This window comes from Miniopterus natalensis, chromosome 1 (genome assembly GCF_054644295.1).
Source record: "Miniopterus natalensis isolate mMinNat1 chromosome 1, mMinNat1.hap1, whole genome shotgun sequence".
NCBI classification, from domain to species: Eukaryota; Metazoa; Chordata; class Mammalia; order Chiroptera; family Miniopteridae; genus Miniopterus; species Miniopterus natalensis.
The window spans coordinates 81,966,442-81,992,497 of record NC_142081.1 but is presented as its reverse complement, the minus strand read 5'-3'; the positions used below and the strand labels follow the sequence as shown (position 1 = coordinate 81,992,497).

General features: G+C 36.7%; 2 protein-coding genes across 2 annotated transcripts in view; both read left to right on the top strand.

The window, feature by feature from the left end:
* Positions 1-21,762, top strand: part of OPTN (optineurin) — a 48,083-nt gene extending 26,321 nt beyond the window's left edge. Inside the window, exons 7-14 of the mRNA XM_016203921.2 lie at positions 634-736; positions 1,910-2,025; positions 3,394-3,543; positions 4,101-4,194; positions 5,525-5,683; positions 12,502-12,632; positions 13,614-13,696; positions 18,005-21,762. Coding sequence (XP_016059407.2) covers positions 634-736; positions 1,910-2,025; positions 3,394-3,543; positions 4,101-4,194; positions 5,525-5,683; positions 12,502-12,632; positions 13,614-13,696; positions 18,005-18,132 — 964 coding nt within the window. The 3' untranslated portion in view covers positions 18,133-21,762. The remainder of the gene's footprint in view (positions 1-633; positions 737-1,909; positions 2,026-3,393; positions 3,544-4,100; positions 4,195-5,524; positions 5,684-12,501; positions 12,633-13,613; positions 13,697-18,004) is intronic.
* Positions 21,763-24,457: 2,695 nt separating this feature from the next.
* MCM10 (minichromosome maintenance 10 replication initiation factor) overlaps positions 24,458-26,056 on the top strand; it is a 33,325-nt gene continuing 31,726 nt past the window's right edge. Inside the window, exons 1-2 of the mRNA XM_016203918.2 lie at positions 24,458-24,548; positions 25,859-25,947. Of these exons, the coding sequence (XP_016059404.2) occupies positions 25,941-25,947 (7 nt within the window). The 5' untranslated portion in view covers positions 24,458-24,548; positions 25,859-25,940. The remainder of the gene's footprint in view (positions 24,549-25,858; positions 25,948-26,056) is intronic.

Genomic DNA, 26,056 nt, shown 5'->3' with positions numbered 1-26,056 from the left:
ACACCTATGCTTCCTAAATCTTACTATTATTTCTTCTCCCTCTTTGTTTTTGTAGTATATGGCTTTTTAAAAGTCATTTTAGTGGGGTTTGAGGTGAGCAAAGAATTACATGCATATTATTCAATCTACCATCTTTAACCACAAGTCTCTATTTCATTTTTATTGGGATAGCTTTCATGTGATTATGATTCAATGGAAGAATGTTGCTGCATTTGTTTGTTTTTAGGGACTTCTAAACTTAGATGGGTCCAAAAATGAAGTATTTCCTTCTCTGCTGAATCCTTATAAAGGACACACACACTCACATAACACAAGCATGCACATGTGTACACACACAAAACCACAAATTTTTAAAATATTTGTGTTTATGTCAGCGACGTGAAAAGAGGCAGTGTTTTCCAGTCTTTGGGATGAGTTACACCTTTTACCTCTATGTGCATTCACCTCTTAAATCAGTTCTAGCCAATTTTAGGATGAAAGGTAAAACAAAGCTAATATATTGAATGCAAAGAGATTTTGAAGACCCCTGATCATTTATCTAAATTTTGAACTGTTCTTTTTGGTACTTCTGCAGTTGTTATTCCTTTTGAAGCCAAAGATAAAGTAATTTTCCTATGTTCTGTAATTTTTTAGAATTTCAGATTTTGAAAAGAAAGCCAATGATCGTTCTGAGATTGAGACCCAGACAGAAGAGAGCACAGAAGAAAAGAAAGAAGAGGAAAAAGCCACAGAAACTGTGGGTACTCAGATTGTAAGACTGCCCGCATACCCATGACAGACATAAGAGTAGTATAGAACCTGGAGTCAAATCTTGTGATGTGTTATTAGCTATAGAAATATAGAAATAATTTTAATGTTGAATATATTTTCTTTTTCTGTCATATTTCCTTGTCCTAATTTGAATTTAATTCATTGTAAGTTGTAGTGAGATGTATTCCTATCCTAGTGATTTTAGGAAATCACTCTTCTACCTCTTCTTGACTTACTTCCTCTCCTAAATTCCTAAGTGAACAGGCCAGCTAAATGAGAAAGGAATGTTGCCTACTTTATAATGAGATCATTTGAGGGTATGACTCAGAAACTTGAATAGAAGTGAAAGATCTTGGTTCTGTCCCACTACTAGTTTAAATAAAATAATTTACATGAGATAGGTTCATGCTTATATAGTCATTATTTCATGGCAACTCATTGACTGTCTTGGAGTCTGCAAACATAGTCTTAAACCTAGAGAAAGTTGATGAAGCCAGGAAGTTGTAAGAGCCACAATAGCCCATGCAATTTAGCTAATTCATTTATTTAACAAATATATATTGAATGCCTACTGTATGCCATGCTCTGCGCTAAGACTCCTACTTTCTAGAAAATAGAGAACATTTTAAAAATTGAGATGAAGAGACAACCTGTGATTAATAGTACCCAGTTAACTAAAACTAATTTGACAACCAATAATAGAGAAAGAAGTACTGAGACTTCCAAGGCACCATAAAACTCACTGGCAAAAATTCTAGAGCTGCCAGGAAAAATGTGGTACAGAGAAAATAGTTGAGTAAGCTAGGAACATAAATCAGCCAGAAACATGGGTTTGAGTTGCTAACTGGATAAATTAGATTGTGTTTTGACACCACTGTGATCTGTGATCCCTGAACCATGATCAGGATTAATTTTAATTATGATAAAGTTATTATCATGAGTACATCCCAGTTGATCTATTAGTGTTCTATGAGGAAACAGAGTTGTATCCAAAACATTTTTTTTTCATACAAGATATTTGGGGCATTCATTGTAAAAAATTTAATCAATTCACATGTCTTAACTGGACACTGATGGTTCACACTGTTTCCTCACAAAGAGGTGCATTTAATCTCTGATGCAAATCACATATGTATGTTTGGGATTTCCTGTATGATAGGTTGGAAGTGAAGTGGAAGCCTTGAACCTTCAGGTGACAACCCTATTTAAGGAGCTTCAAGAGGCTCATATGAAACTTAGTGAAGCTGAGCTAATGAAGAAAAGACTTCAAGAAAAGTAAGAATGAGAGATGAATTTTATCTTCCTTCAAAAAGTGTACATTTTTATAAAATATATTACTATATAAAAACATAGTTTTGTTATTGTGTTATTGACCAAACTAAAATAGAGACCTAATTAAAATATGAATTCAGAAAACACTAATGTTCAGGTTAATGTACAGGTTAATATATAAACATGAAATACTTGTAGTAATGTGGGGGAGTGGGGCCTGAGGACTGATTCTGCTGTCTGGGGGCATTTGTTAAGTATACTAGCCTATATGAAGACTCATAAAAAGCAGTGAGCTGCATTTACATGACTTACATGAGCTGACAGCAGTAATGTGAACAAACATAAAAGAAAGCTGCAAATAACAAGAACTTGAGTGAGACTTATTTAGGAAAAAATTTTCACTTCAATTAATCATAAAGGCTAATATATAAACTGAGAATTGTGCATTAGCTGATTTCTCTTGATATAAGACGTTATCCCAAAATTTAAGAAAGCTAAGCTGATGCTGTTCTTTTGGCTTAGTTGGCAAACATATTTCCAGCATAATGTACAAGCATATGTTTCCTTGGAGTTACACTTTCCAAGGCTGGAACAGCATGGCAGTTATAGCTAAGGATTTTGGCCATACAGACCTAGGTTGAAATATGGACCTGCGACTTAATTGTGGTATTAACCTTGGGCAAGATATTTATTTAACCTCTCTGAGCCTCAGTTTTATTATTTGTAAAATGTATGTCATAATTCCTATATCATAATGTATTAAGTGACATCATGTTTAGCATGCTTGGCATTGATGCCTTGCACATAATTATCACTAGTTCATATTTGCTATTATTACATTGAAATTCTTTTTCTGATCTTTCTGAGGACGTAGGGTACTTCCTTTTCCCCTGTTGAAACTTTGTCAGAAGTCATAGTCGTTGTGTTTAACAGAACCTGTCACTTTTTAAAATACAAAAGATATCCATGGATCACTTTATGAGAGGCATCTGTAGCCAATTTACTGCTCTGGTCTGTAACTGAAAAACAAAAATATATTTGCATGACTACTTAACAGAATTATTCCGGGTGGGCAGTAGCTTGTGTGATCTTATGTCTGTGCTTTTTTATGTTAGGCATAAGGGTTCAGAAATATGTAAATTTTTTTACAAAACAAAATCTGTACTTTTTTACGTATAGGCAGAAGGTTCAGAAATACTACTTGCTTCCGGTAAAGCAGCAAGGGGGTTAAAGTATTTTACTTTGTACTGTTAAATCTTTGAAAAATGCAATCCCCAAATTCTTTTTATTTGCTGTATAATCTTTGGATTTTTTAAAAACTACTGAAAAATGGAGCATTGTTTATCCTCATGATATTTTTTTCTTTCTTAGATGTCAGGCCCTTGAAAGAAAAAATTCTGCAACCCCATCAGAGCTGAATGAAAAGCAAGAGCTTGTTTATAATAACAAAAAGCTAGAGCTACAAGTGGAAAGCCTGAAATCAGAAATCAAAATGGAGCAAGCGAGAACAGAAGAGGAAAAGTGAGTGCGCAGTGCTGAATGGCTTCTTGCGCAGAGAAGATAGAATGGCTCTTTTATACAGATTAGAATTAGAATTTGAGAGTACATTTACATGTTTTCTCATTTATTTGAAGGAGTACTAGGAGACTTTTCTTGAGGAGATAAAATTTAAGTTTTATTATGACAAAATTATGAAAATTACTTGTAATCTTATTTCGACTTTTTGGAAAAAATTGTTTTCTGTGAAAGTAAGAAAATGCCTGTAGGTGGTAGGATGGTAAAAGTAGGAGAAAAGAGCCCTAGCCAGTGTGGCTCAGTTGGTTGAGCCTTGTCCCTTGGACTGAAAGGTCAGTGGTTTGGTCCCCAGTCGGGGTGTGTACCGAAGGCAACCAATCAATGTTTCTCTCTCTCCCCCTTCCTCTTTCTCTAAAAAAGAAATCAATAAAAACATACTTAAAAAAAAAAAAAAAAGAGGAGAAAAGATTTTGCTACTTGGGTGTTCAGAAGAAGGTTGGAGGCAAGACTGTAAGTTTCTATATTTTCTCCAAGATTCCATTTCTCAATTTCCTTTTAAACAGGTCCAAATTTGCTGTTCTACAGTTGACACATGACAAGCTTCTTCAAGAATACAGTAATGTATTGAAAACAGTTGAAGAACTAAAACGGAAAGAGGTACTCATAGAAAAAATTACTTTGATAGCCTAGTAAGGGAGGGAAACTATTAAACATTTTATATGTAAAGTAGTTGCGTTGATCTTTAACTGAATCTGCTTTCAAAGGTTGTTTTTCAGTTTACAATTGATTTCTTGTGTCTAAGTGCTTATAACTTCTGATGTCCCATGTATGTACAGGCATACCTCAGAGATATTGTGTGTTCAGTTTCAGACCACTGCAATAAAGCAAGTCACTTGAATTTTTTGGTTTCCAAGGGTATATAAAAGTTATGTTTATACTACACTATAGTTTATTAAGTGTGCATTAGCATTATGTCTAAAAAAATATACGTACTTAATTGAAAAAATACTTTATTGCTAAAAAATGCTAACCATTATCTGAGCCTTTAGCGAGTTGTAATCTCTGCTGGTGTAGGGCCTGCCTTCAATTTGTAAAAAACAAAGCACTTTAAAGCCAAGTGCAATAAAATGAGGTATGCCTATATAATGTGCTTTGAGTACAAAGGTGGTGCTAAATGTCCTACAGTCGGGGAGTAAACTTTTAGCATTTCTCACAGTGGGTGGGTTTGTAGGAGAGCTAAGAGCATGAGCTCTGTGAGTAGTGCATAGTGATACAGCTTGCTGGAGTTGGAGAGGCCGTCTAATGAATGGAACTATTTCAAGGCTAGGAACTTGAGAGTCTGGATTTACTGGGCTACAACTTAACTTAGTAGTAATGCCCAGCATGGTATGATAATTTTAACACTATGGATAGATATGAAAGGTGACAAATGTGTTTATTAACCTTTCAGAATGTATACGTATTTTAAATCATCACATTGTACATTTTGAATATCTTATAATTTTGTCAATTTTACCTCAATAAAGTTGGAATAAATAGATAAAGATGATGGAAGCGTTGAATTAGAAGGGGTCTTTGAGTTCATATCCTTATAAATATACTTTTTGTTTTTAATTTATTTTTTAATAGGTTATTGTTCCTCTGTAGGATCTAGTACATTTTTAATTTAAACATTTTTCCCCTTTCCACTGACTTCACAAAGTAAGAGTTATGTGAATGAAAAAGTAGCAGTGTTAGTAAGTTACCACCTCACTGAGATCGAGGTTATAATTTCTCTTACTTTGGTGTTTTTCTTTTTTTTTATTATTGTTTTAAATTAGAAAATTATTATTTGCAAGCCGTAAGTTAAATGAATACAGCTTTCCAAGTAAGTTATCATTGCTAATTAACAAAACAGCTTAGAGCCAATCATTTAAAAAATAAACCTTTATCTAAAATAGATTGGGTTATTTGAAAACCATTTCTAGAATAAACTTGCCTTTTACAGTCAGAAAAAGTGGACAAGGTGGTACTGCAGGAACTAAATGAAAAACTGGAACTGGCAGAAAAGGCCCTGGCTTCCAAGCAGCTTCAAATGGATGAGATGAAACAGACCATTGCCAAGCAGGAGGAGGACCTGGAAACCATGACAGTTCTTAGGGCACAGGTAAGCTACATTTTGAAACATGAGCTGAGTGAAGCCAACCCTACTTATATTCTCAGGTGGGAAAGTGATGTTGTTTAAAATATGTTTTATTTTATTTTATATTACTTCCATCAATATTTTCTAATACTTTTTCATTGAAGTATATCACATGTGGAAAGTGCACCAAACTTTTAAGTGTATCGCTCAATGAAGTTATCCACTCTATAGTTGATAATACATTTCCAGTTTGCAGCATTATAATTGTTACTGTGACATTCTTGTGTGTGTCTGTGGCATTCTTGTGCGTGTCTCTTTGTTCACCTGTGCATTCATGTCTGTTGATACACACCTAGGATTGGAATTGTGGCTTCATAGAGTATGCATGTACTGAGTTTTAATAGATAATGTCACAGTTTTCCACAGCGGTTGTACCAATTTTTGCTCCCATCAATAGTATTATCAGTACTCATACTTGTATATCAGTGTCTTTACTTTTATTTTTAAGCATTCTGGTGGGTATATAATGATGTCTAATTTACTTTGAATTTCTTTGATGGCTTATAAGATTGAGTACTTTTTCAAATGTTTACTGGCCATCTAGGTATCCCCTATTATGAAGTACTTGATCAGTTCTTTGCCTATTTTTCTTCTGGTTTGCTGGCTTTTTCTTAATTTTTATAGGAGTTCTTTATATTTGTTGCAGATTTTTTCACTCTGTGATTTGCCTTTTCACTCTTGTGAAAGTATCTCTTGATAAACAAAAAGTTCATTTGTTATTATAGTCCAACTTAACAGTTTTTTCATTTATGATTAATACTTTTTGTGGCCTATTTAAAAAACTTTCAGCATCTCAAGGCCATGAAGATATTCTCCTATAGTGTCTTCTGAAAGTTTCATTGTTTTGCCTTTCACATTAAGATCTAGCAACCACCTGAAATTAGCTTTTCTATGTGGAGATAAGGGTAAAAAATATTTTTTCTATATGAATATCCTGTTGACATGGCACTATTTATTTAAAACGGCATTTTTTAAAGTACTCTGCTACCCTCTTTGCCATATGTTGTGTCCATGGGCCTATTTCTGGACTCTATACTGTTCCACTGAGATATTTATATATCCTTGCTCTGGTACCATACTGTCTTGACTTATTATAAAGCATCAAAAGTTTTGAATTCTGGTAGAATAAGTCTTCCTACCTCAGTGATATTCTTTAAGAGGACTTTAGGTCTTCCTTCCCTTTTTCATTTTCATATAAATTTTAGAAACTACTTGATATTTTCCATACACACGGAAAAGTCAACTGGGGTTTTGAATGGAATTATATTAAATTATATTAATCAATTTGGAGATAACTGACATCTTTACAACATTAACTCTTCCAACCCATGAATATGGCATCTCATCTTTAATTCTACTCAGTAATGTTTTTAATCTTCTTAGTAGAGATTTTTGTTCTTTTATTAGATTATTCCTAGATATTTTATATTTCTGTGATACTATTATAAATAGCATCTTTTTATTTCTTTTCTTTTTTTAAAAAAATTTATCTTTTATTGTTGAAAGTATTACAAATGTCCCCTTTTTCCCCCATTGATCCCTTCCTCCCTGCACCGCTCCCCCCAGGCCTTTACCACACTGTTGTCTGTGTCCATGGGTTATGCATATATGCATAAAATTCTTAGGTTAATCTCTCCACCCACCCACCCCCTGCCTTCCCTCTGAGATTCTGCAGTCTCTTCCATGCTTCTATGTCTCTGGCTCTATTTTGTTCATCGGTTTATTTTGTTCATTAGATTCCACATATGAGTAAGATCATGTAAGATACTTGTCTTTCTCTGACTGGCTTATTTCACTTAGCATACTACTCTCCAGGTCCCACCATGCTGTTTCAAAGGGTAAGGCATCCTTCATTTTTACAGCTGCATAGTATCCATGGTGTAAATGTCCAAGAAGATGCTTGATATGATTTCAGTCTTCATCAATTTGTAGAGACTTGTTTTGTGTCCTAACATGGGGTCTATCTTTGAGAATGTCCCATGTGCACCTGAGGAGAATGCCTATTCTGCAGCTTTGGGATGAAATGTTCTATGTCAATTAACTCCATCTGATCTAGTGTTTCATTTAGAGTCATTGTTTCCTTGTTGATTTTTTTGTCTGGAAGATCTATCCAGTAAAGTAAGTGGGGTGTTAAAGTCCCCTACTATGACTGTATTGCTGTTGATGTCTCCCTTAAAGTCCTCCAGAAGTTGTGTTTTTTTAATCCATTTATATTTAAGGTTATTATTGATAGGTGCTTACTTATTGCTATTTTATTTCTTTATGCCTATGTTTCTCTTTCTGTTTCAACTTATTACCTCAGTCCCTTTAACATTTCTTGTAATGCTGGTTTGGTGGTGATAAACTCCTTTATCCTTTTTTTGTCTGGGAAGCTCTTTATTTCACCATCTAATCTGAATAATAACCTTGCTGGATAGAGTAGTCTTGGTTTCAGATCCTTGTTTTGCATTACCTTGAATACTTCATGCCATTCCCTTCTGGCCTGTAGAGTTTCTAACGAGAAATCAGCTGATAGCCTTATGGGAGCTCCTTTGTAGGTAACATATTGCTTTTTCTTGCTGCCTTTAAGATCCTCTCTTTGTCTTGAATTTTTGGCATTTAATTATGTGTCAGGTGGTAGGCCTCTTTGAATTCTTCTTGCTTGGGACTCTCTGTGCCTCCAGAACTTGTGTGACTTTTTCCTTGACCAGGCTAGGGAAGTTTTCTGCCATTATTTCTTCAAACAGGTTATCTAACCGTTGCTTACTTTTGACCTCTTCTGGCACTCCTATGATGAGAATATTGTTACATTTCATGTTGTACCACACCTCCCTTAACCGGTTCTCCTGTTTTTTAATTGTTTTTTCTTTTTGGGTCTCTGATTGATTTTTTTCTACCCTGTCTTCTAATTCGCTGATCTGATCCTAATCTGCTGTTTATTCCTTCCAGTGTTTTTTTTAATTTCTACTATGTCATTCTTAATTTCCTTCATAGTTTCTATTTCTTTTCTTATGCTGTTGAGCATCCTTATGGTCAGTATTCTGAACTCTATCTGATGGATTGCTTATCTCCATTTCATTTAGCTCTTCTTCTGGAGAATTCTCTTGTTCTTTCATTTGGGGCTTATTTTTCGTCTCCCCATTTTGGCTGCCTGTTGAATTTTTTCTATGTATTAGGTAGATCTGCTAGGACTCCCAGTGTTTGGGATGGTCTCTGGTGCAGGCCAATGTCAGACGCTGTTTGTGACTGGCCTTGAATACCCTGTTTGAAGAAGCCTGCACTTCACAACTTGTGGTTCCCTTGCTGGGGCTGGGTGTATTTGGACAGGACTAAGAAGCACACCAAGGTCTGCTTTTCCAAGCCCAGTTTCTATGTGGTCTCCACTTTTCATCCTTGATTAGGAGGGTTCTTTCCAGCTAGTCTTCAGTTGTAGTTGATTATTCAAGAAGGTTTTTCTATATTTTAGTTGTAATTCCAGTTTGGTCCTGGGAGAGTGTCAGTGTAGTTTCACTCAATCCGACACCATCTTGAAATCCCCTAAATAGCATCTTTTTAAAAATTCCATTTTCCAAGGGTTGCTGTTAAATAGAAATACAATTGATTTTCGTATATTGACTTTGTATATAGTAAACTTGTTCAACTCACATTTTAATTCTAATATTTCTGAACTTTTTTGGACTTTGTATATTCATGATATCATTTGAATAATGATAGGGTGTTTTGGTTTTTTTCCTTTCCAGTCTTTCTACTTTTTGTTTCTTTTTCTTGCCTTATTGCAGTGGCTGGGATCCCAGTGTAATGTTATATCTATGGAGATGTCTTCCTCCTAGTCTCAGAGGAAATGCTTTCAACATTTCACTATTAAGTGTGTGATGTTTGCTATAGGCTTTTTGTAGATATCAATTATCAGATTTACAAAATTTCCTTCTATCCTTGTTTGCCAAAATTTTTTATTTTGAGTAGATGTTGAATTTTATGTAAGAAATGTTACATAATGATATAATTAGGTAAATATATGCTTTTTCCCTTAATTTATTAATGTGATGAGTCACACTGAGTTCTTAAATATTAAACTCTGCATTTCTTATCCTATGTATATATTGCCAAATTTGGTTTGCTCATATTTTATTTAGGATTTTTGTATCTATATTCTTAAGGAAGCTTGGTCTAGAATTTTCCTTTTGCTAATGTACTTGTCAGGTTTTGATATCAGGGTTTCACAGGTCTTATAAAATCAAGTTAAGATACATTTCTTCTTTTATTCTCTGAAAGAATTTGTGTACAATTGGCTTGTTGTGACTGTTTTGGCCTACTCTAGTGACTGTTAGATGGAGTACTTGGAAGAGAATTTATGAGTGAGAGTACATCCTGCCTGAGATTTAAAAATCATAAAAAATGGGGTGAAAACCTTTTTCTTTCTAAGTAACCAAAGATCTATCTCAGAGGTGGTTTTAGGATTAGTAGGTACTAAAATATTTTTATTTTTGAGTTAAACAATATTACTCAGTATAAAATAGAATTTTAGACTATAGAGAAATGACTAAAGTAGAAAGGGAAATCCAACTGCCCCAAATTCCATTTTGGTGAGGGTGTAGTTAAGTCTATTCTGTTTTTATTTTGTTTATTTGTTTGCTTAATTAAAATGGGATCACACTATCTATACCTTTTGTACTACAACATTTTTACTCATGATATATCTACTTGTTATTACTCATAACCATGTGTTATTTTTTTAATGGCTGCCTAGTGTTCCTCCATGTGCATGACCATGATAGATTTAACCAGCCCTCTCTTGATAGACATATAGGATGTACCAATATTTTTGCTATTATCAGTAATGCTAAACTGAACATTCTTGTATGTCTTTGTGCACGTGTAGAATCTGAAGATATAGAAGTGGAATGGTTGGGTCTTTGGGTATGCCTATTCTTAGGTTAAATAAGTATTACCAAGTTATTTTCCAAAAATGCACAACCAAAATTATTCTCTCACCAAAAGTAGATGAGAGATCTATTTCTCCACATGCTTGCATCATTCTTTAAAATGTTTTCCAACCTGATAAACAGATTATTTTTAATATAACAATGTTAACAGTTTATTATTCCCTATATACTCATTATCAGCTGCCCAGAGTGGCTGACTCAGTGAAATACGGAGGTGGTTGAATGGACTTAGGGCTTCATTTTATTTCTACAGGAACAGATAGTGTTTCCTTTATTTGGGAACCTCATGATACTGTAGTCATGTACTTCTGCCACATTCTGTACACAGACATTTGTTTTGTTTTGATGAATATTCTTGTTCATTCATTCAACAAGTCTCTTTTTGAGTTCCTATATGTCAAGCACTGTTCTCACTGCTGGGGATATAGGAATTGACAAAACAAAGACCCAGTTTTCACTGGCTCAAACCTAAATTCAAGACTCTAACTCGAATTCAGGTCTGACTCAAAAAAGCCCATGATTCATCAGTAATACCATAAAATTTTGGATTACTCGTAAATGGCAGGAACTCCTTTATAAAGATCTCTTTATTACATGCTTTCTTTTTTTAACTACAATTGTGATAGAATATTTAAAATTTTATTAATTTTACTTTTTAAAGTAATGGATTAAAATTTATATCCTAGAACCCCTAAATTTGAAAAGAAAAAACCTAACTTTAAATATAGCAAGTTAAAAATTGGGTATTAGAATAATGCTCAATTCACTACTAAGTAGTTCAATAATATTTATCTATTTCTAGGTAACAAATTACACTCCAGACTTAGAAGCTAAAACAATAAGCACTTGTTATCTTACACACTTTCTATAAGCCAGGAATCCAGGAACAGCTTAGTAGAGTGATTCTGGCTCAGGATTTCTTATGAGGCTGCACTTGAAAAGGAAGATCCATTTCCAAGATGGGTCACTCACATGGCTGTGGGTAGGAGGCCTCAGTTCCTCACCATATGGGCCTTTCCACATGGCTGCTTCAGCACTTCATGATGTCAGCTAGCTTCCCCCAGAGCAAGTGATCCAGGTGAGAACAGGCAGAAGCCAGAGTGTCATTTATGACCTAGTCTCAGAAGCCACACACCATCACTCCTGCAGTATTCTATTCATTGTGGGAAGGGATACATGAGGTTATGAATACCAAGAGGTGAGGATCACTGGCACCATCATGGAGGCTGGCTACCACTGTGGGAAACGATGTGGTATATGGAAGAGTCTATGGTATATGGGCTTCAATGTGAGTTCAAATGCTGGTTTGACCTCTTAACTAAGTTCCCCAAGATTAAGAGCTATTAAACTTGTAATATGAAATGAGCATAGCCATTTTACATTCCCAGGATTTTCAATAAGGTGAAATAAGATAGTCAACATAGAACTTCACACATTTAGAATTCAATAAATAGCATCTATTTATTATTATTTTAAATTTAACTTAAGGCCAGCCTTCATAAATATACCTGACAGAGTAAATAAACCATTTACTATGTTAAGCTATTCTGAATATTATTTTTTAAAAAGAGACCAGAGAATTTTACTGAATTGATGGTATATACAGTACTTAAACCACCTATAGCAGTGTAATTGCTGGGTTCTAATAGTTTAAAGTGCACTCACATACACAACTTGTGCCTTCTACTTGAAGGTAGTTGGACAGTCATGGTCACTACTACTGGTTTCTAGCAGGAACATGTTCCTGTCATTTAGAAAGCATATCACAGGCTGCAGCACTGCCTCTTCACCTCAACAGGTGAGCTGTAGAGAATCCACATCAGCTAGGTAGTAACTGCTCTCTTTTTCTTCCTCTAACAGATGGAGGTTTACTGTTCCGACTTTCATGCTGAAAGAGCAGCAAGAGAGAAGATTCATGAAGAAAAGGAGCAACTGGCATTGCAGCTGGCAGTTTTGCTGAAAGATGATAATGTTTTTGAAGATGGAGGCAGGTAAGGTGAGGGGAAGACTTAGAGCACATTTCAGTGTGGGACCTGTCAAAGATGGCTCCTAATTTGAGCTATAAGAATCTCTGGGTACACTTCACTTGATTGGGTTCCTATAGCTTACTTTGGCTTACAAGGCTTGGCAGTGTTTTGTGGAAACCTGATCAAGTTCTTTGCTTTTACATTAGCTATAAAAACATGACATTGAGTTTCAAGGTCATATCTTGCCATTGTCATGGATGTCCTAATACTTTAAATAATTCTGTAATATATACTGCTAAAATTACTTCTGTCCTTTAAATTTTCATTTTGAGAAAAATTTGAAATATATAGAAATAGAAAAATACAGAGATTAAAATACATACCAATACGTACCCCATCCAGAATTGACATTTACCAATATTTCTTTTATTTGCTTCAAGTATATTTTTATTAAAAGAAAAAAGGAGTTGTAGATGAGGTTCAACTCTTTTTTGTTCCCCGCCCTCATTACATCTCTCTCCCCTTCTCCATACTGCCTGGAATTTGGTGGGTAGCATCCCTACCCGTTTTATATTTTTACATATATACACATCTATATAATAACACTAATTTCTCTGTGCGTAAATATTGTTTTGCAACTTGCTTTACATAACACTGTGATTTTTGAATTATATGTATATATGTGCAGATTTAATTCATTCTGTTTAATTGCTTTGTAGTGTTTCGTTAGAAATATACCACTTTTTTTTAATCCAATTCCCTATCAATTGACAATTTGGTTATTTCCTAATTGATTTTTTAAAAAATCTTGTTATTTACTTTTACTACATCGTGTCCTAGTACCAATAATATTTACAACTCAAGTTAGTCTTAAGTTCTGATTTCTATGCACCTTGGCATCGTAGTTCAGCTTTTTTTTTTTCTAGTTCTGCTGAATATGTGTGCTTAATGTTGTCATATTTCAGGGTTTTAGAACATCACATAGAGTGTTGCTTTTAATCCCAGTAGGCAGTCCTTGATGGAAATGCAGAGCCGTCATGGGGCCAGAACCAGTGACCCCGACCAACAGGATTACCTCGTTCAAAGAGGTAAGTCATGTATGATTCTAGGCTTTCAGGGCTCCAGGGAATAAACTATCCTTGAGGAAGATGCTTGAAAAAAAATTCCACTACATCCTATATAATGGATTTCAAATCAAGCTACCAAATATGTAGTACCCATCAGTCTTATTTCCACAATACCTCAGTCTCCATCCATTACCTACTAAATACAGACCAGACTCTTCACCCTGACAGTTAAGGCCTGGCATAGCCAAATTTTTAAGCCTTCTCTCACTGTATCCCCCACAGCAGTTAGCCATGGGATGTCCTTCATGTAGATGCTGTTCCCTCATTCATATTCTTGTCTTCCTCCAGTCTCTTTCCAGTGAACTCTTATCCCATCTTTAAAACCCATTTCAAATATCATCTCTATGTGACCGCTCTCTCCTGAATTTCCAGTGTACTTTATTCCTGTTTTAGTATTTACCTAATATTTATTATAATTATTTATGTGTTCTAAATATGCATTTAAGTCTCTTTTAAATAAGCTCCCTCAGGGCTTATATCTTCCCCACAATCTGGTGTTATGCACATAATAATGTTACTCTTTATTGAGAGTTTACTGTGAGTGGCCGCTGTGCAGATCACTTCATTCATACACATTATTCCATGTAATCCTCCAAAATTCTATCAGGTATATATTATAACTATCTTACAGAAGGCAAGGTTAAATTACTCAGGATCATCATAAGGTGAATTAGGGGCAGAACTGGACATGGAACCCAAGGCTATCTGACCCTCGTAGAACCCAAAGCTATCTGACCCTTAACCACTACACAGTACTGCATGGAATAGACTGTCATTGAATTATGTACTACATCCAGATTTTAATTTCCTGAGTGACACTGATCATGACACTTATTTAAAGTATGATACTATGTTTATTACATGGTTTTAATATACTAGTAATAATGTTCTATAATTTGTAATAAATCACTGTCTTAATAGTATCTAGGAAGTGTTATTCTTGATTCCGGATATGAATAAACAAACTCAAAGGATCAAAGACTGACATGGCAAGAAGTTAATAGCAATGCCAGTAAGAGGATTCTGGGTTTAGGATATAATCCTAAATTTTACATAAAACTGCTTCTGTAACTTTTTTTAATGTTGGACCAGTCTAAGTCCCTTCCACATAGCAACTGACTGTTGAAATAGAACTAGATCACAATATTATCAGCAGCAAGGAAGGAATATTAGTATGTATAGTTAACTGTTAAATCTTGGGGAAATGTCTCTGAGTATCCCTTTTACTTCCCATCTCCTCCTGTTCCCAACTACCTCCACCACCACCACCACCAAAGTTCTTTTACAGAAAAAAATAGGCTAAAGTAAATATTAGAGGAAGTAATTCAGGGTACAAATAAACAGTATTCATGGGACACAGGCAGTGTGTGAACTGACATAAATAAGAGCCTCTGGCATTTTTAGCATCAGTAGGTAAAGCTATGTTCTTCTCTGAAAGCTGCATCTACCCACTTGAACACTACTATGCATTTTCTCTAATCTGATTTTAAATATCCTAGGAACACCAATATACCTCATATCTAGAACTACGTACACAATTGTCTTGAGTCAAAAAGGGCAATCTCTTGCACCTGGATTTCTTAAGGGAAGATTTTCATTCATCGTAACTATATAAGGCAAATGCCGATTTACATTAAAAAGAATTTGTCAAACACTCTTTGGCTTGTATTTATAATCTAAAAATCGTCACAAAATGCAAATTTATTCTTAATAAGCGATTTTTGTCTTATAAAAAAACAATATTCCAGAGACTATCTTAAGATTTTTTTTTCATTTCCTAACAAAGCTGCCTTAAACAGGAGCCCTCTCAGTATATTTCATCATCAGCAGCAGCCATCTAAGTGTCTAATCTGGTTTAGATCACCTGGATGAGCACAAGGAAACAAATGGGCATAAGTCATGGTCAGATCCGTTGAGGACTTATGGTCTAGTTGGAGAGACAGGATGTGCACATACAAAGATGAATTAATACAGCCCGGCCGGGCGTGGCTCAGCGGTTGAGCATCGACCTAGGATCCAGGCAATAGGGGTTCGATTCCCGGTCAGGGCACGTGCCCGGGTTGCGGGCTGCAGCCGATCAATGACTCATCGTTGATGTTTCTGTCTCTCTCTCCCCCTCTCCTTTCCTCTCTCTGAAATCAATAAAGATATATTTAAAAATAATAATAATAATACAAGATAATACTTAAGTAATAGAAATAATACTGCTAAAGAAGAAAGGATGATCATTAAGGGCCAGGCAAGTTGAGATAGGCTTTAAAAAGATGTGACTTTAAGCTTGACCTTGAAGCTAGGATTTAGATAAGTACAGTATGAGAATGAAAGGGCAAAGGCAAAAAATGAGTGCAATGTGTTAATACTAAAAACTGACTGAGCTTATTTTATAGTGAAGAGCCAGGAGGTAGAGGGAACCCATCATCCCAAGTCTGAGTCTATAAACCTAGACCAGGACAAGAAGAAAGGCAGAGATTGATGCATTGGAGCTTAAAATGAAAAGTTAACAGTCCCTGATAGTTGGCTGGTTGTCCTCTAGAGCAGGGTTTGGCGAACTGCAGCTCACAGGCCAAAGCTGCCCTGTTTTTATATAGAAAGTTTTATTGGAACATAGTCATGCCCTTTTGTTGACCTATCGTCTATGGCTACTTTCATGCTATAGCGGCAGAGTTGAGTAGTTGTGACAGAAATTTTATGACCTGCAAAGCCTAAAATACAGCATGGGGCAAAAGTAGGTTTACAGTTGTGAGTACATTAAACATAGAATTTATTCTTATATTATTTATTAATTATTGTATTATTTCCCATACAAACAACTGTAAACCTACCTTTGCCCCACCCTGTATTTACTCTCTGGCCCTTTACAGAAAAAGTTTACTGACCCCTGATGTAGAACAATGAAACCATTAGAAAGCTCCCTGCTTCAGGGATGGCAGTGTGAGGATGTCAGGAGGGGTGGGAGAGGTGGAGGAGAGTATGGGGTGGGGGATAAATGGTGAGGGAGAGAGACTTGACTTGGGCTGGCAGACAGTGTGGTGTACAGATGATGTGTTGTGGAGTTGTGCACCTATATGATTTTGTTGACCCGTGTCACCCCAATAAATTCAATAAAAAAAGGGGGAAAGAAAGAAAGCTCCCTGCTTTAGAAATCATGCCTGTCAATCAATATTTCTATTCAAGGGTACTTCTAAAGTTTGCCGAACACAAACTATCTATAATAGTCTCACTTGTTTTTCAATTCAAGTCATATGCTCAGATGCAAATAACCATGTTATAGGTTACCTCCACTGTCATCCTCCAAAAAACAAACAAACATATGGGGGGGTTGAATGAAAGTGTGGAGACCTGAGTGGAAACTACAAAACCAAAATGGTTTGCATTTGTCCAGAAAGGTCTGATCAAGGAGATGCCCTGGGAGCCAGAAGTCATTTCCAGCACTGATCAGTTTGAACATGTGGGACTTACCTAGATAGAGTCAAGGCTCATCTCAAGCATTCTTTGATTTAGACTTGAACCTCAGTCCAACTCCAAAATTGGGGGAAATGATAGACTCATTCTTCAATTTTTCCTCCTCACTTACTTTGCCTAGGTAACCCTTACTCATTCTTAAGCCTCCTCTCAAGTGGAATCTACATCATCCAGGGGCCTGTCTGCACAGAGCAGTCTGAGCCAGGTGCCTTTCTCTGTCCTCCCACTAAACTGCCTTGTACATGACATAGCCATGGCACTTCCCTCACATGCCATGCTGTCACTTTTCTTGTCTGACACCCCCATCATGCCTGTATACCTCTCTTCCATCTACAGGGTACTCCAAAATATCTGCTGAATGAACACAATTACTGTCTGTGCATCTAAGGAGATGCGTGTGTCCTAGGTACCGCCTCTCCATGCCGTGCTCATCAATCTCTCCACATCTCTCCTCTTTAGCTCATATCCTCATCTGTGTCTTCTCTCCAACATTCCAGTTTTTGCTAGAACATGTATTACTCAGTATCTAGAAATAAAACCATGCATTTTCATGTACCTAGAACTAGAATAGAGCCTAAATCTTAAAACAGTAGGGAAGCAGGTCCTACTTTTGGAGATTTTCTCTGTGTGTGTAGATTAGATTACTTCAGTAAAAGACAAAAATGACCTGGATTCACTTCCTACTAGGTATAGATTACAGTGTTTAACTGGTGTTAAAATTAACCATCTGTTATTAAAATCCATTAAACAAGACTACTTGTAACACGGAAGGAATGGAATAACATTTCATTTAATGCTTATTCCCAGGAGCTGAGGATAGGAACTGGCGGCAACAGCTGCAGCAAAATATACCAATTCATTCTTGCCCCAAATGTGGAGAAGTTCTGCCTGACATAGATACATTACAGATTCATGTCATGGACTGCATCATTTAAGTGTTGACATTTTGCGTCCCCCAGACTGCTGGTAAATGTCAGATTTCTTTCCTCCAAGAGTTCTTACTTTTGTGTTACTTGTTTTCACTCAAATATTTTGGTTCATTGTGTTTGTTTTAGGAGAAAAAATCAATACGTTCCATGTAGGACATTTTTTTTGTGGATTTCCATAAACTCACAAAATAGAATGCTTAACACATCATTCATCTGATAATAGATTCATGTTTTTAAATGTTCAGTTTATGTGAGCACTGAACTGTTCATGTGGTTAATGAGCATGTGGCATCATGGAACATAGTAAATGTAATTAGATGGAAGTATCGCTGATAAACTTTAGGTACCTTTTAAGTAGGCAGGAAAAATGAAGTGGTCACAGATTTCTCCAAGAAAAATGTCTCCGAAGTATTTGTGAAATAAGATATATTGTTATTTTTCTTCATCCATTTAAGACAAACCTATTTGGGGTTGTGTATATATGTGTGTGTTGTAGTTTTATTGCAGCCACAGTAATGTACCAAAGTTATGATATGGCTTTTTTCATATGAGCACTGTGAGCTTTTACTTGGTCATCAGGACAAAGGAAGAACTTTTGGCATAGATGAAGTAGATACATTAAGTTCACTGGATTTCATATAACCACAGTACAAAAAAGTTATCTTTGTTCTTTCATTGTGCTGCAGGTATGTGGGCTCGTACCCACATAATAGAAGGTTTATTCATGTCTAAAGAGAACCACCATTTATTCGTTTTCTTCCTAGATCAGGTACATAATCATAATCACAAAAAGTTATTGCAAAATAACATTTTGCTTATGAACTGTTCACACTGGCTACTTTCATAGGATGCATTTTCTGGATTCAGCTTCATATATAAGCTTATCACTTAATTCAGATCTGTTTTATTAATTCTATGAATATGAGCAAATCCCTTTACTAGAGACCAGTATGTATTGTCTGAATTAGATATTGTTCTTGCTAAAGAGGTAAAAAGATAGGGATGTGCCATATTTTGTGAACCTATAGTTATTAGCTAATACTAGGCCAGCCATAAAAGTAAACAATGACCTATGTATCTAGAACCTAAAACATTTAAGAGAAAATTAAAATATATCTTCTGTTTGTCATGAGAATCTTTCCTAGATGAACTTGATTTAATACACACATATATACACACATATGGGATCAAACAGGAATCAAAATAGTTAATTGTGTCTTCATGCCAAGAGAACACACTGTACAAATTCAACAGTAATTTAGATTAAAGGATTTTCTCATTTCAGCCCAGGGAGAATGTGTGTTAAAGATATTTCTAAAATTAACTATGAAAATTTTACTTTTAATTTCTTGTTTAAGGCTTCTAGTTTAACCCTTTTCCTTACTATTTTATACTGGAGAAAATAGATTTCTATATTATCCTAAATAGAAAAGCAAACCAAATAGTTTTACATTTAAGTTTTGGGGGATATTATTTTACTTTGTTCAAGTAAAACTATTAAGCTGGTCACAACTCTGAGATACCTAGAAATCCTCTAAACACCTGGAGATTATACAACACACCCTGTAAATAGTACATGGGTTAAAGAAGTCTTAAGAGAAATTTTAAAATAATCTAAACAAATAAAAATGAAAATATAACATCAAAATTTGGGGGGTGAAGCAAAAGCAGTGCTTAGCAGGAAATCTATAGCATTGAATGCACATATAGAAAATCAATAATCAATAATCTAAGCTTCTACTTTAAGAAACGAGAAGAAGAATGGCAAATTAAATACAAAATAAGCAGAAGAAAATAAGTAATAAAAATTAGAGCAGAAATCAATTAAATTGAAACCAGGAAATTAATAGAAAAAAATCAGTAAAGCCAAAAGCTGGTTCTTTGAAATGATCAATAAAATTGGTAAACTGCTAGCCAGGTTAACTGAAAATAGAAGACACAAATTACTAGTATCACCAGCAGTGAACAATCGGAACTTGAATTTAAAAAGCACAATAACATTTACATTAGCACCAAAAAATGAAATAGGTATAAATCTAATAAAGTATGTACAAGATCTGATGAAAGAACTCAAAGAACTAAATAAGTGTAACGATATTTCACATTCATGTATAGAGACTCAGTATTGTCAAGATGTCAGTTCTTCCCACCCTGATCTATAGATTCCACATGATCCCAATCAAAATCCCAACGAGTTATTTTGTGGAACAAACTGATTCTAAAATTTATAGAGAAGCAAAAGATTCAGAATGACCAACACAATATTGCAGGAGAATAAAATTGGAGGACACTACCAGACTTCTAGAATTACTATAAAGCTTCAGTAATCAAGACAGCATGGTATTGGTGAAAGAACAGACAAATATATCAAAGAACAGAATAGAGAACCCAGAAATATACCCAGAGAGTCCACTGGTCTTTGACAGAGGAGAAAAAGCAATTTGATGGAGAAAGGATAGTATTTTTAACAAATGGTGCTGGCACAACAACATCCATATGCAAAATAAAAATAAAAAACCACCTAAATCTAGACACAGACCTTACACCTTCCACAAAAACTCAAGCCACAGACTGGGAATAGATCTTTACAAAACAGATGTCTGATGAACTAGTATCCAAAATATACAAAGAACTCTCAAGACTCAACAGTGATAAAACAACCCAATTTAAAAATGGGCAAAAAATAGCAGGTAAACCTTACCAAAGGAAATATATAGATGACAAATAAGCATATGAAAAGATGCTCAACATCATATATCATTAGGGAATTGCAAATTAAAATGAGATACCACCACACATTAAATGGCTAAAATCCAAAACAATAATAATACCAAATGCTGACAAGAATATGGAACAACAGGAACTCTCATTTATTGCTGGTGGAAATGCAAAATAGTACTTTGGAAGAGAGTTTGGCAGTTTCTTGCAAAACCGGGCATGCAATCCGTGGCATTTACCCAATTGAACTGAAAATTTATTTCCACATAAAACCTGCATATGAATGTTTTGTAATAGCTTTACTCATAATTGCCAAAACTTGAAAGCAACCAGGATGCCTTTCAGTAGGTAAATGGATAAACAAACTGTGGTACTTTCAGACAATGGAATGTTATTCAGTACTAGAAAAGAATGAGCTCTCAAACCACGAAAAGGCATAGTTTAAGGAGGAACCTTAAATGCATATTGCTAAGTGAAAGAAGCCAATCTGAAAAGGCTACATACTGTATGATTACAGCTATATGACATTCTGCAAAAGGCAAAACTACAGAGATAGTAAAAGGATTAGTGGTTGCCAGGAGTTGGGGGTTAGGGAAGAGGGAAGAATAGGTAAGAACACAAAGGAGTTTTGGGGCAGTTAAACTCTGCATGAACGTATAATGTAAAGAGTGAACCCTGATGTAAACTATGAACTTTAGTTAATAATGTATAAATATTGTAATCAATATTGTAATCAATATTGTAATAATGTATCAATTGTAATAAATGTCCCATACTAATGCAAGATGTTAATAATACGGGAAATTATGTGTTGAAGGGGCTATGTGAGAACTCCTGTACTTTCCACTCAATTTTTCTGTAATCCTATAACTGCTCTAAAAAAATAAAGTATTATTTTCTAAACAATGAGAAAAATAACTTTGAACTATAAATTATTTAATATGAATACACATAAAATGCAAAGTGTGCATCATAAAATCAAGATTCATGTGAAGATTGGCTAACACTTCCATTTTACCCATAATAAAAGGGCTAACTTGAAATTGCCTTTAATGAAATGTCAAAATTATTATGCCATCATCAGAAATCAAGTATATGAACTGATATTCAAATATTTCAGTGGAACAAAAGGTACCCAAACTGCTTTGCTATGAAAAGCAAATAAAAAGTAGAAATAATTTAACAATCTTTGTCATCCTTTGACTTACATAGTTTGTCATTTAAAAAATTATTGAGCCCACCGGCATGGCTCAGCATATGAGCACTGACCTATGATCCAGGAGATCACGGTTCAATTCCTTGTCAGGGTACATGCCTGGGTTTCGGGATCAATCCCCAGCAGGGGGTGCACAGGAGGCAGCCCATCAATGACTCACTCTCATCGTTGATGTTTCTCTCCCTCTCCCTTCTTCTCTCTGAAATCAATAAACGTATATAAAAGAATTATTGAAATAACTTTATATACGCTTGCTATGAAAAATTTGTCATTGCTGAGTAATTTAAGTGTTGTTGTTTTTTTCTAGCTAAGTAATTGCAAAGATGTGAAGTATACTACAAAAAAGTATTCAGGAACTATCAATGAGCTGAGAGATTTATGTAGTAATTCTGTCCTTTAAATATATGGAGCCATAATCATGGATAGGTATTTCACATGTGTAAAATATATATTGTACTTATTAACCCAGCACAACCAAGAAGAAATGTGTTGAACATTCTAATGAGTTAATTGAAACCACCAAGGATAGCATTTTTTTATCAGCTTCCTTTTGGGAAACATCATACTGCGCTGTTTAAAGTAGCCTCTAGATTGGCTGAAAAGCAGTAGACATTTATCTCGGCAGCAACGACAATATTCTGTTATGAAAATTAAGAAGCTTGGGTTTTCCCCTTTCTCATCAGGGCCATTCTCTAAGTAGAGGGCTGCCTCTGGTCAAGGATAACAGTTTCTCAGTACAGGGTCTCCGTCCAGTTTGTTGGGCAAATTCAAGTTTGGGATGAGACTCTAGAGTTCTGCACCGTACAGCTTGGAAGATGTGAAGGCAAACATAAAAAGATTTCTACAAGGGGGTGTGGAGGGGTGGGGCTGTGGAAACTGGCAGTTTCTTCCAGTAGAAGTTCTGATTTTCTGATTTTGAATAGCATTGCCTCCTGCTGGGCCTAAGGATGGAAGAATTGATATGCATCTGGTACATTAACCAGGTAAACATGCTCAGATATTCTGCTTCTACATCGCGAGAGAACTCAATTGCATTCACTAAGCCACATCCTGAACCCTATGCTGGAAGCCCTGATATGACCCCCTGGCTTCAATCACAAATCTAAAGGCACCTGCTGAAGTCTCCAGAGCATCCCTCAGCCTGGACTTACCTCTTCCCCTGTCCAAAGCAAGCTCTTCCTTTAGACTTCTGGTCCACTTCTATAATTCGGCCAGTTTTTCCCAGGTATTGCCAACATGGCCACTGTCTTCTCCTTTTTCTGCCAAAGGTAACTTTCCTTTGGTCAGTTACCAAAGCAGATGGGTTTTCCTTCATCATGTTTCCTATTGACCCTTCCCTCCAACTCTTACAGTCTGGGACTATGGCAATTTTCTAATGTGCTGCTTTGCCTCCAGTTTCTGGTACATTCAGTTCCTGAGGACCGATCTTTGTTAGCTTAATCTCCCTACGCAGTGCCTTATAAAGCAGTAAGAATATAAGTTAATACACAGTTAATGTTTACATGTGCTGGGCACTATGTGTATTTTCAAGGTTTTCTCGATCCTCAATGCCCTATAAAGCAGCTATTACTATCCATTTTGCAGAGGAGTCAATTGGGGCTCTGGGAAGTTAAGTAATTCACCCAAGGCTGCCCAGTTAGCATGTGGCAGTTAAAAATCTTGCAGTCTTTTAACTCCAGAGTCCAAGCACGTAGCCACACCTTTTCTCTAGACATCTGCCTTCCTCCCCCACCTGCTCAAACGCGGTCTTTTTACTTCCTACAGAAAAAAAAATCGACCTGGAGTATTCATCATCGTCCACACAATTCGTCTTACCTACGTATTTGAATGTTTCTCGCCCATCTCCTTTGTTGCCTCATCTCCAGCAAGGTCGGTACTCATTAGTAGTTGCCTTACGTTAATTACACATATATCACATCTACCTAATTAGGCTGTAAATTCCTAAAATATGTATCATATCGTTGTCCCACACCGTCTATACCTGAGACAAATATTAAGTGAAAATGAGGCTCAGGGTTGGATGGCATAGTCTTGGAGAGTGTTAGGAATTGAGTTTTGGCCTCGTGTAAAAATACCGCCTGAGAATATACTTCGCGGCGCAGGAGGGCGCCCAAGCCCTTTGGTTTACCTAGAGGTGCCCGGACGTCGCCGACCGGAAATACCTTTGCCGCCCAACCGAGAGGGCGCCGGTCACGTGAACCAATCAGCTCGCTATACGCAAGGATCGTTGTGCGCCACCTCCCCCAGGTCGTTTCCTCCTAGAGCTCTGACGCAGCCAATCAGCGTGACCCCAAGCCGGCGTGCGTCAGCGTCAGAGACGGGGTGGGGTCAAGTTGGAATTTTGGCGGGTCTGGCTGTAGAAAGGGAAGGGGCGCGGAGCCGGCTGGGTGAGAAGCTGGGTCTGGTCGTGTGAGCGGCCCTGGGCGGCGGGAGCGAGGGGCCGCCACGCGAGCCTCCGGTAGAGGAAAAGAGCTCCCGGGAGCGAGAGGTGCGGAGCCCCCGGGCGCTCGGGTGGGCGAGACGGAAGCGGCGGCGGCAGCGGCAGCGGCAGCGGGAGAGCGCCGGGCGGGCGCGACCCAGGGGTGCAGGGGCCGAGCAGTTGCGCGGCAATTCTGAACTTCATTGTGAGGTGCCGTTTATTTAAGGGACCAGTGTTTTCTTTTTTTAAAGTAACCTTTAAAACGCTTGCCTGGTGCATGCCGTTTGGACTTCTCATTCATTTTTCAAAAAGTCATAATTGTTGACTACGTGCTTTTGTACTGGGCTCCAAACGCTCATTACCTTTGCCCTGTGATGCCTGCAATCTAAGGAGGATAATAAACAAGTACACGGTAGTGCAGTAGTTATGAAAAGGGGTGAGTTGAGAGGGTGGGCTGGAAAGGCTTAGGAAAGTGGGTAGCGAATTGGAGACTGAAGGGTGAGAGGGAGCGAGGGGAGAACTTTCCCAGGAGCCTGAGCGCTGAGAGCAGCCTTGTGTTCCGGGGCTGAATGCGGGCTCGTCTTGCTGACGGGCTTGGGGGGTAGAGTTGGGTGGGTGGACGCACAGAAAAGATGAGGACGTAGAGGTAGGCAAGAGAGCATCCATTGCCTTATAGGCTTTGTAAATTTTGTTCTAAGGGCAATGGAAGATTATTAAAGAATTTTTATTAAAGGATTAATACCACTATAGGGTTTCTGTTCCTGGAAGATTACTAAGGAAAGAAAAGATTACTGTGGCTGTTGTACGGAGACTAGATTACAGAGGGCCAAAGAGGCGAATACAGGACACTAATGCAGTAGTCGGAGCAAAAGACTGATGGTGGCTTGGACTAGGCTTTTGGCAGTAAAGTTGGGGTAGAAGTTTTGAGCACTATTGTGGGGATAGAACCCATAGCACTTGTCAGATGGCCCTTAGATATGAGAGTAGGAAAGGACGTGGGTTTGGGTGGAAAGAGTGGTTGGTTATAGAAGACAGTTTTCTGCCTTCTAACCCCTCAAGGAGCTTACAATCCAGCAGGTTCCCCAATAGATAGCACAGTAATACTGTTTACACTATGTCTCATCCATGTAATCTGGTAGTATACAAACTCTTCTGTACCTCACCTGAGCTTCTATAACCATAGTTTGCAAAAAAAGAAAAAGGGGGAACTGCTTCCATACTAAGAGGAAGATATGTTGGCAGTGGGGGTGAGAAATGGTCAGATTCGGGATGAAATCTAGGGGTTAGATCCCCTAGGAGTTTTAAGATTCTGGACTTTTTGAATATGCAGTGTGAACAAGAGAGAATCAAGGGTGACTTCTCTAATGATGATTTCACAGAGCCAAGATTACGTCACTGCCGCCGTCTCCTGGCACCTGAACCTCCTCCAGAGTTCACTGTGACCACTGTTCCCTAGACAACATGGAAGGTAAGTCCTGGCAGTTTTCTCAATTTGTCTTTGTTTTCAGAAAATCACCCTTTTGCCTATGGTTTTGTTATTTATCCTACTTGCAAAATAGTGAAAATAGCTGCCCCAC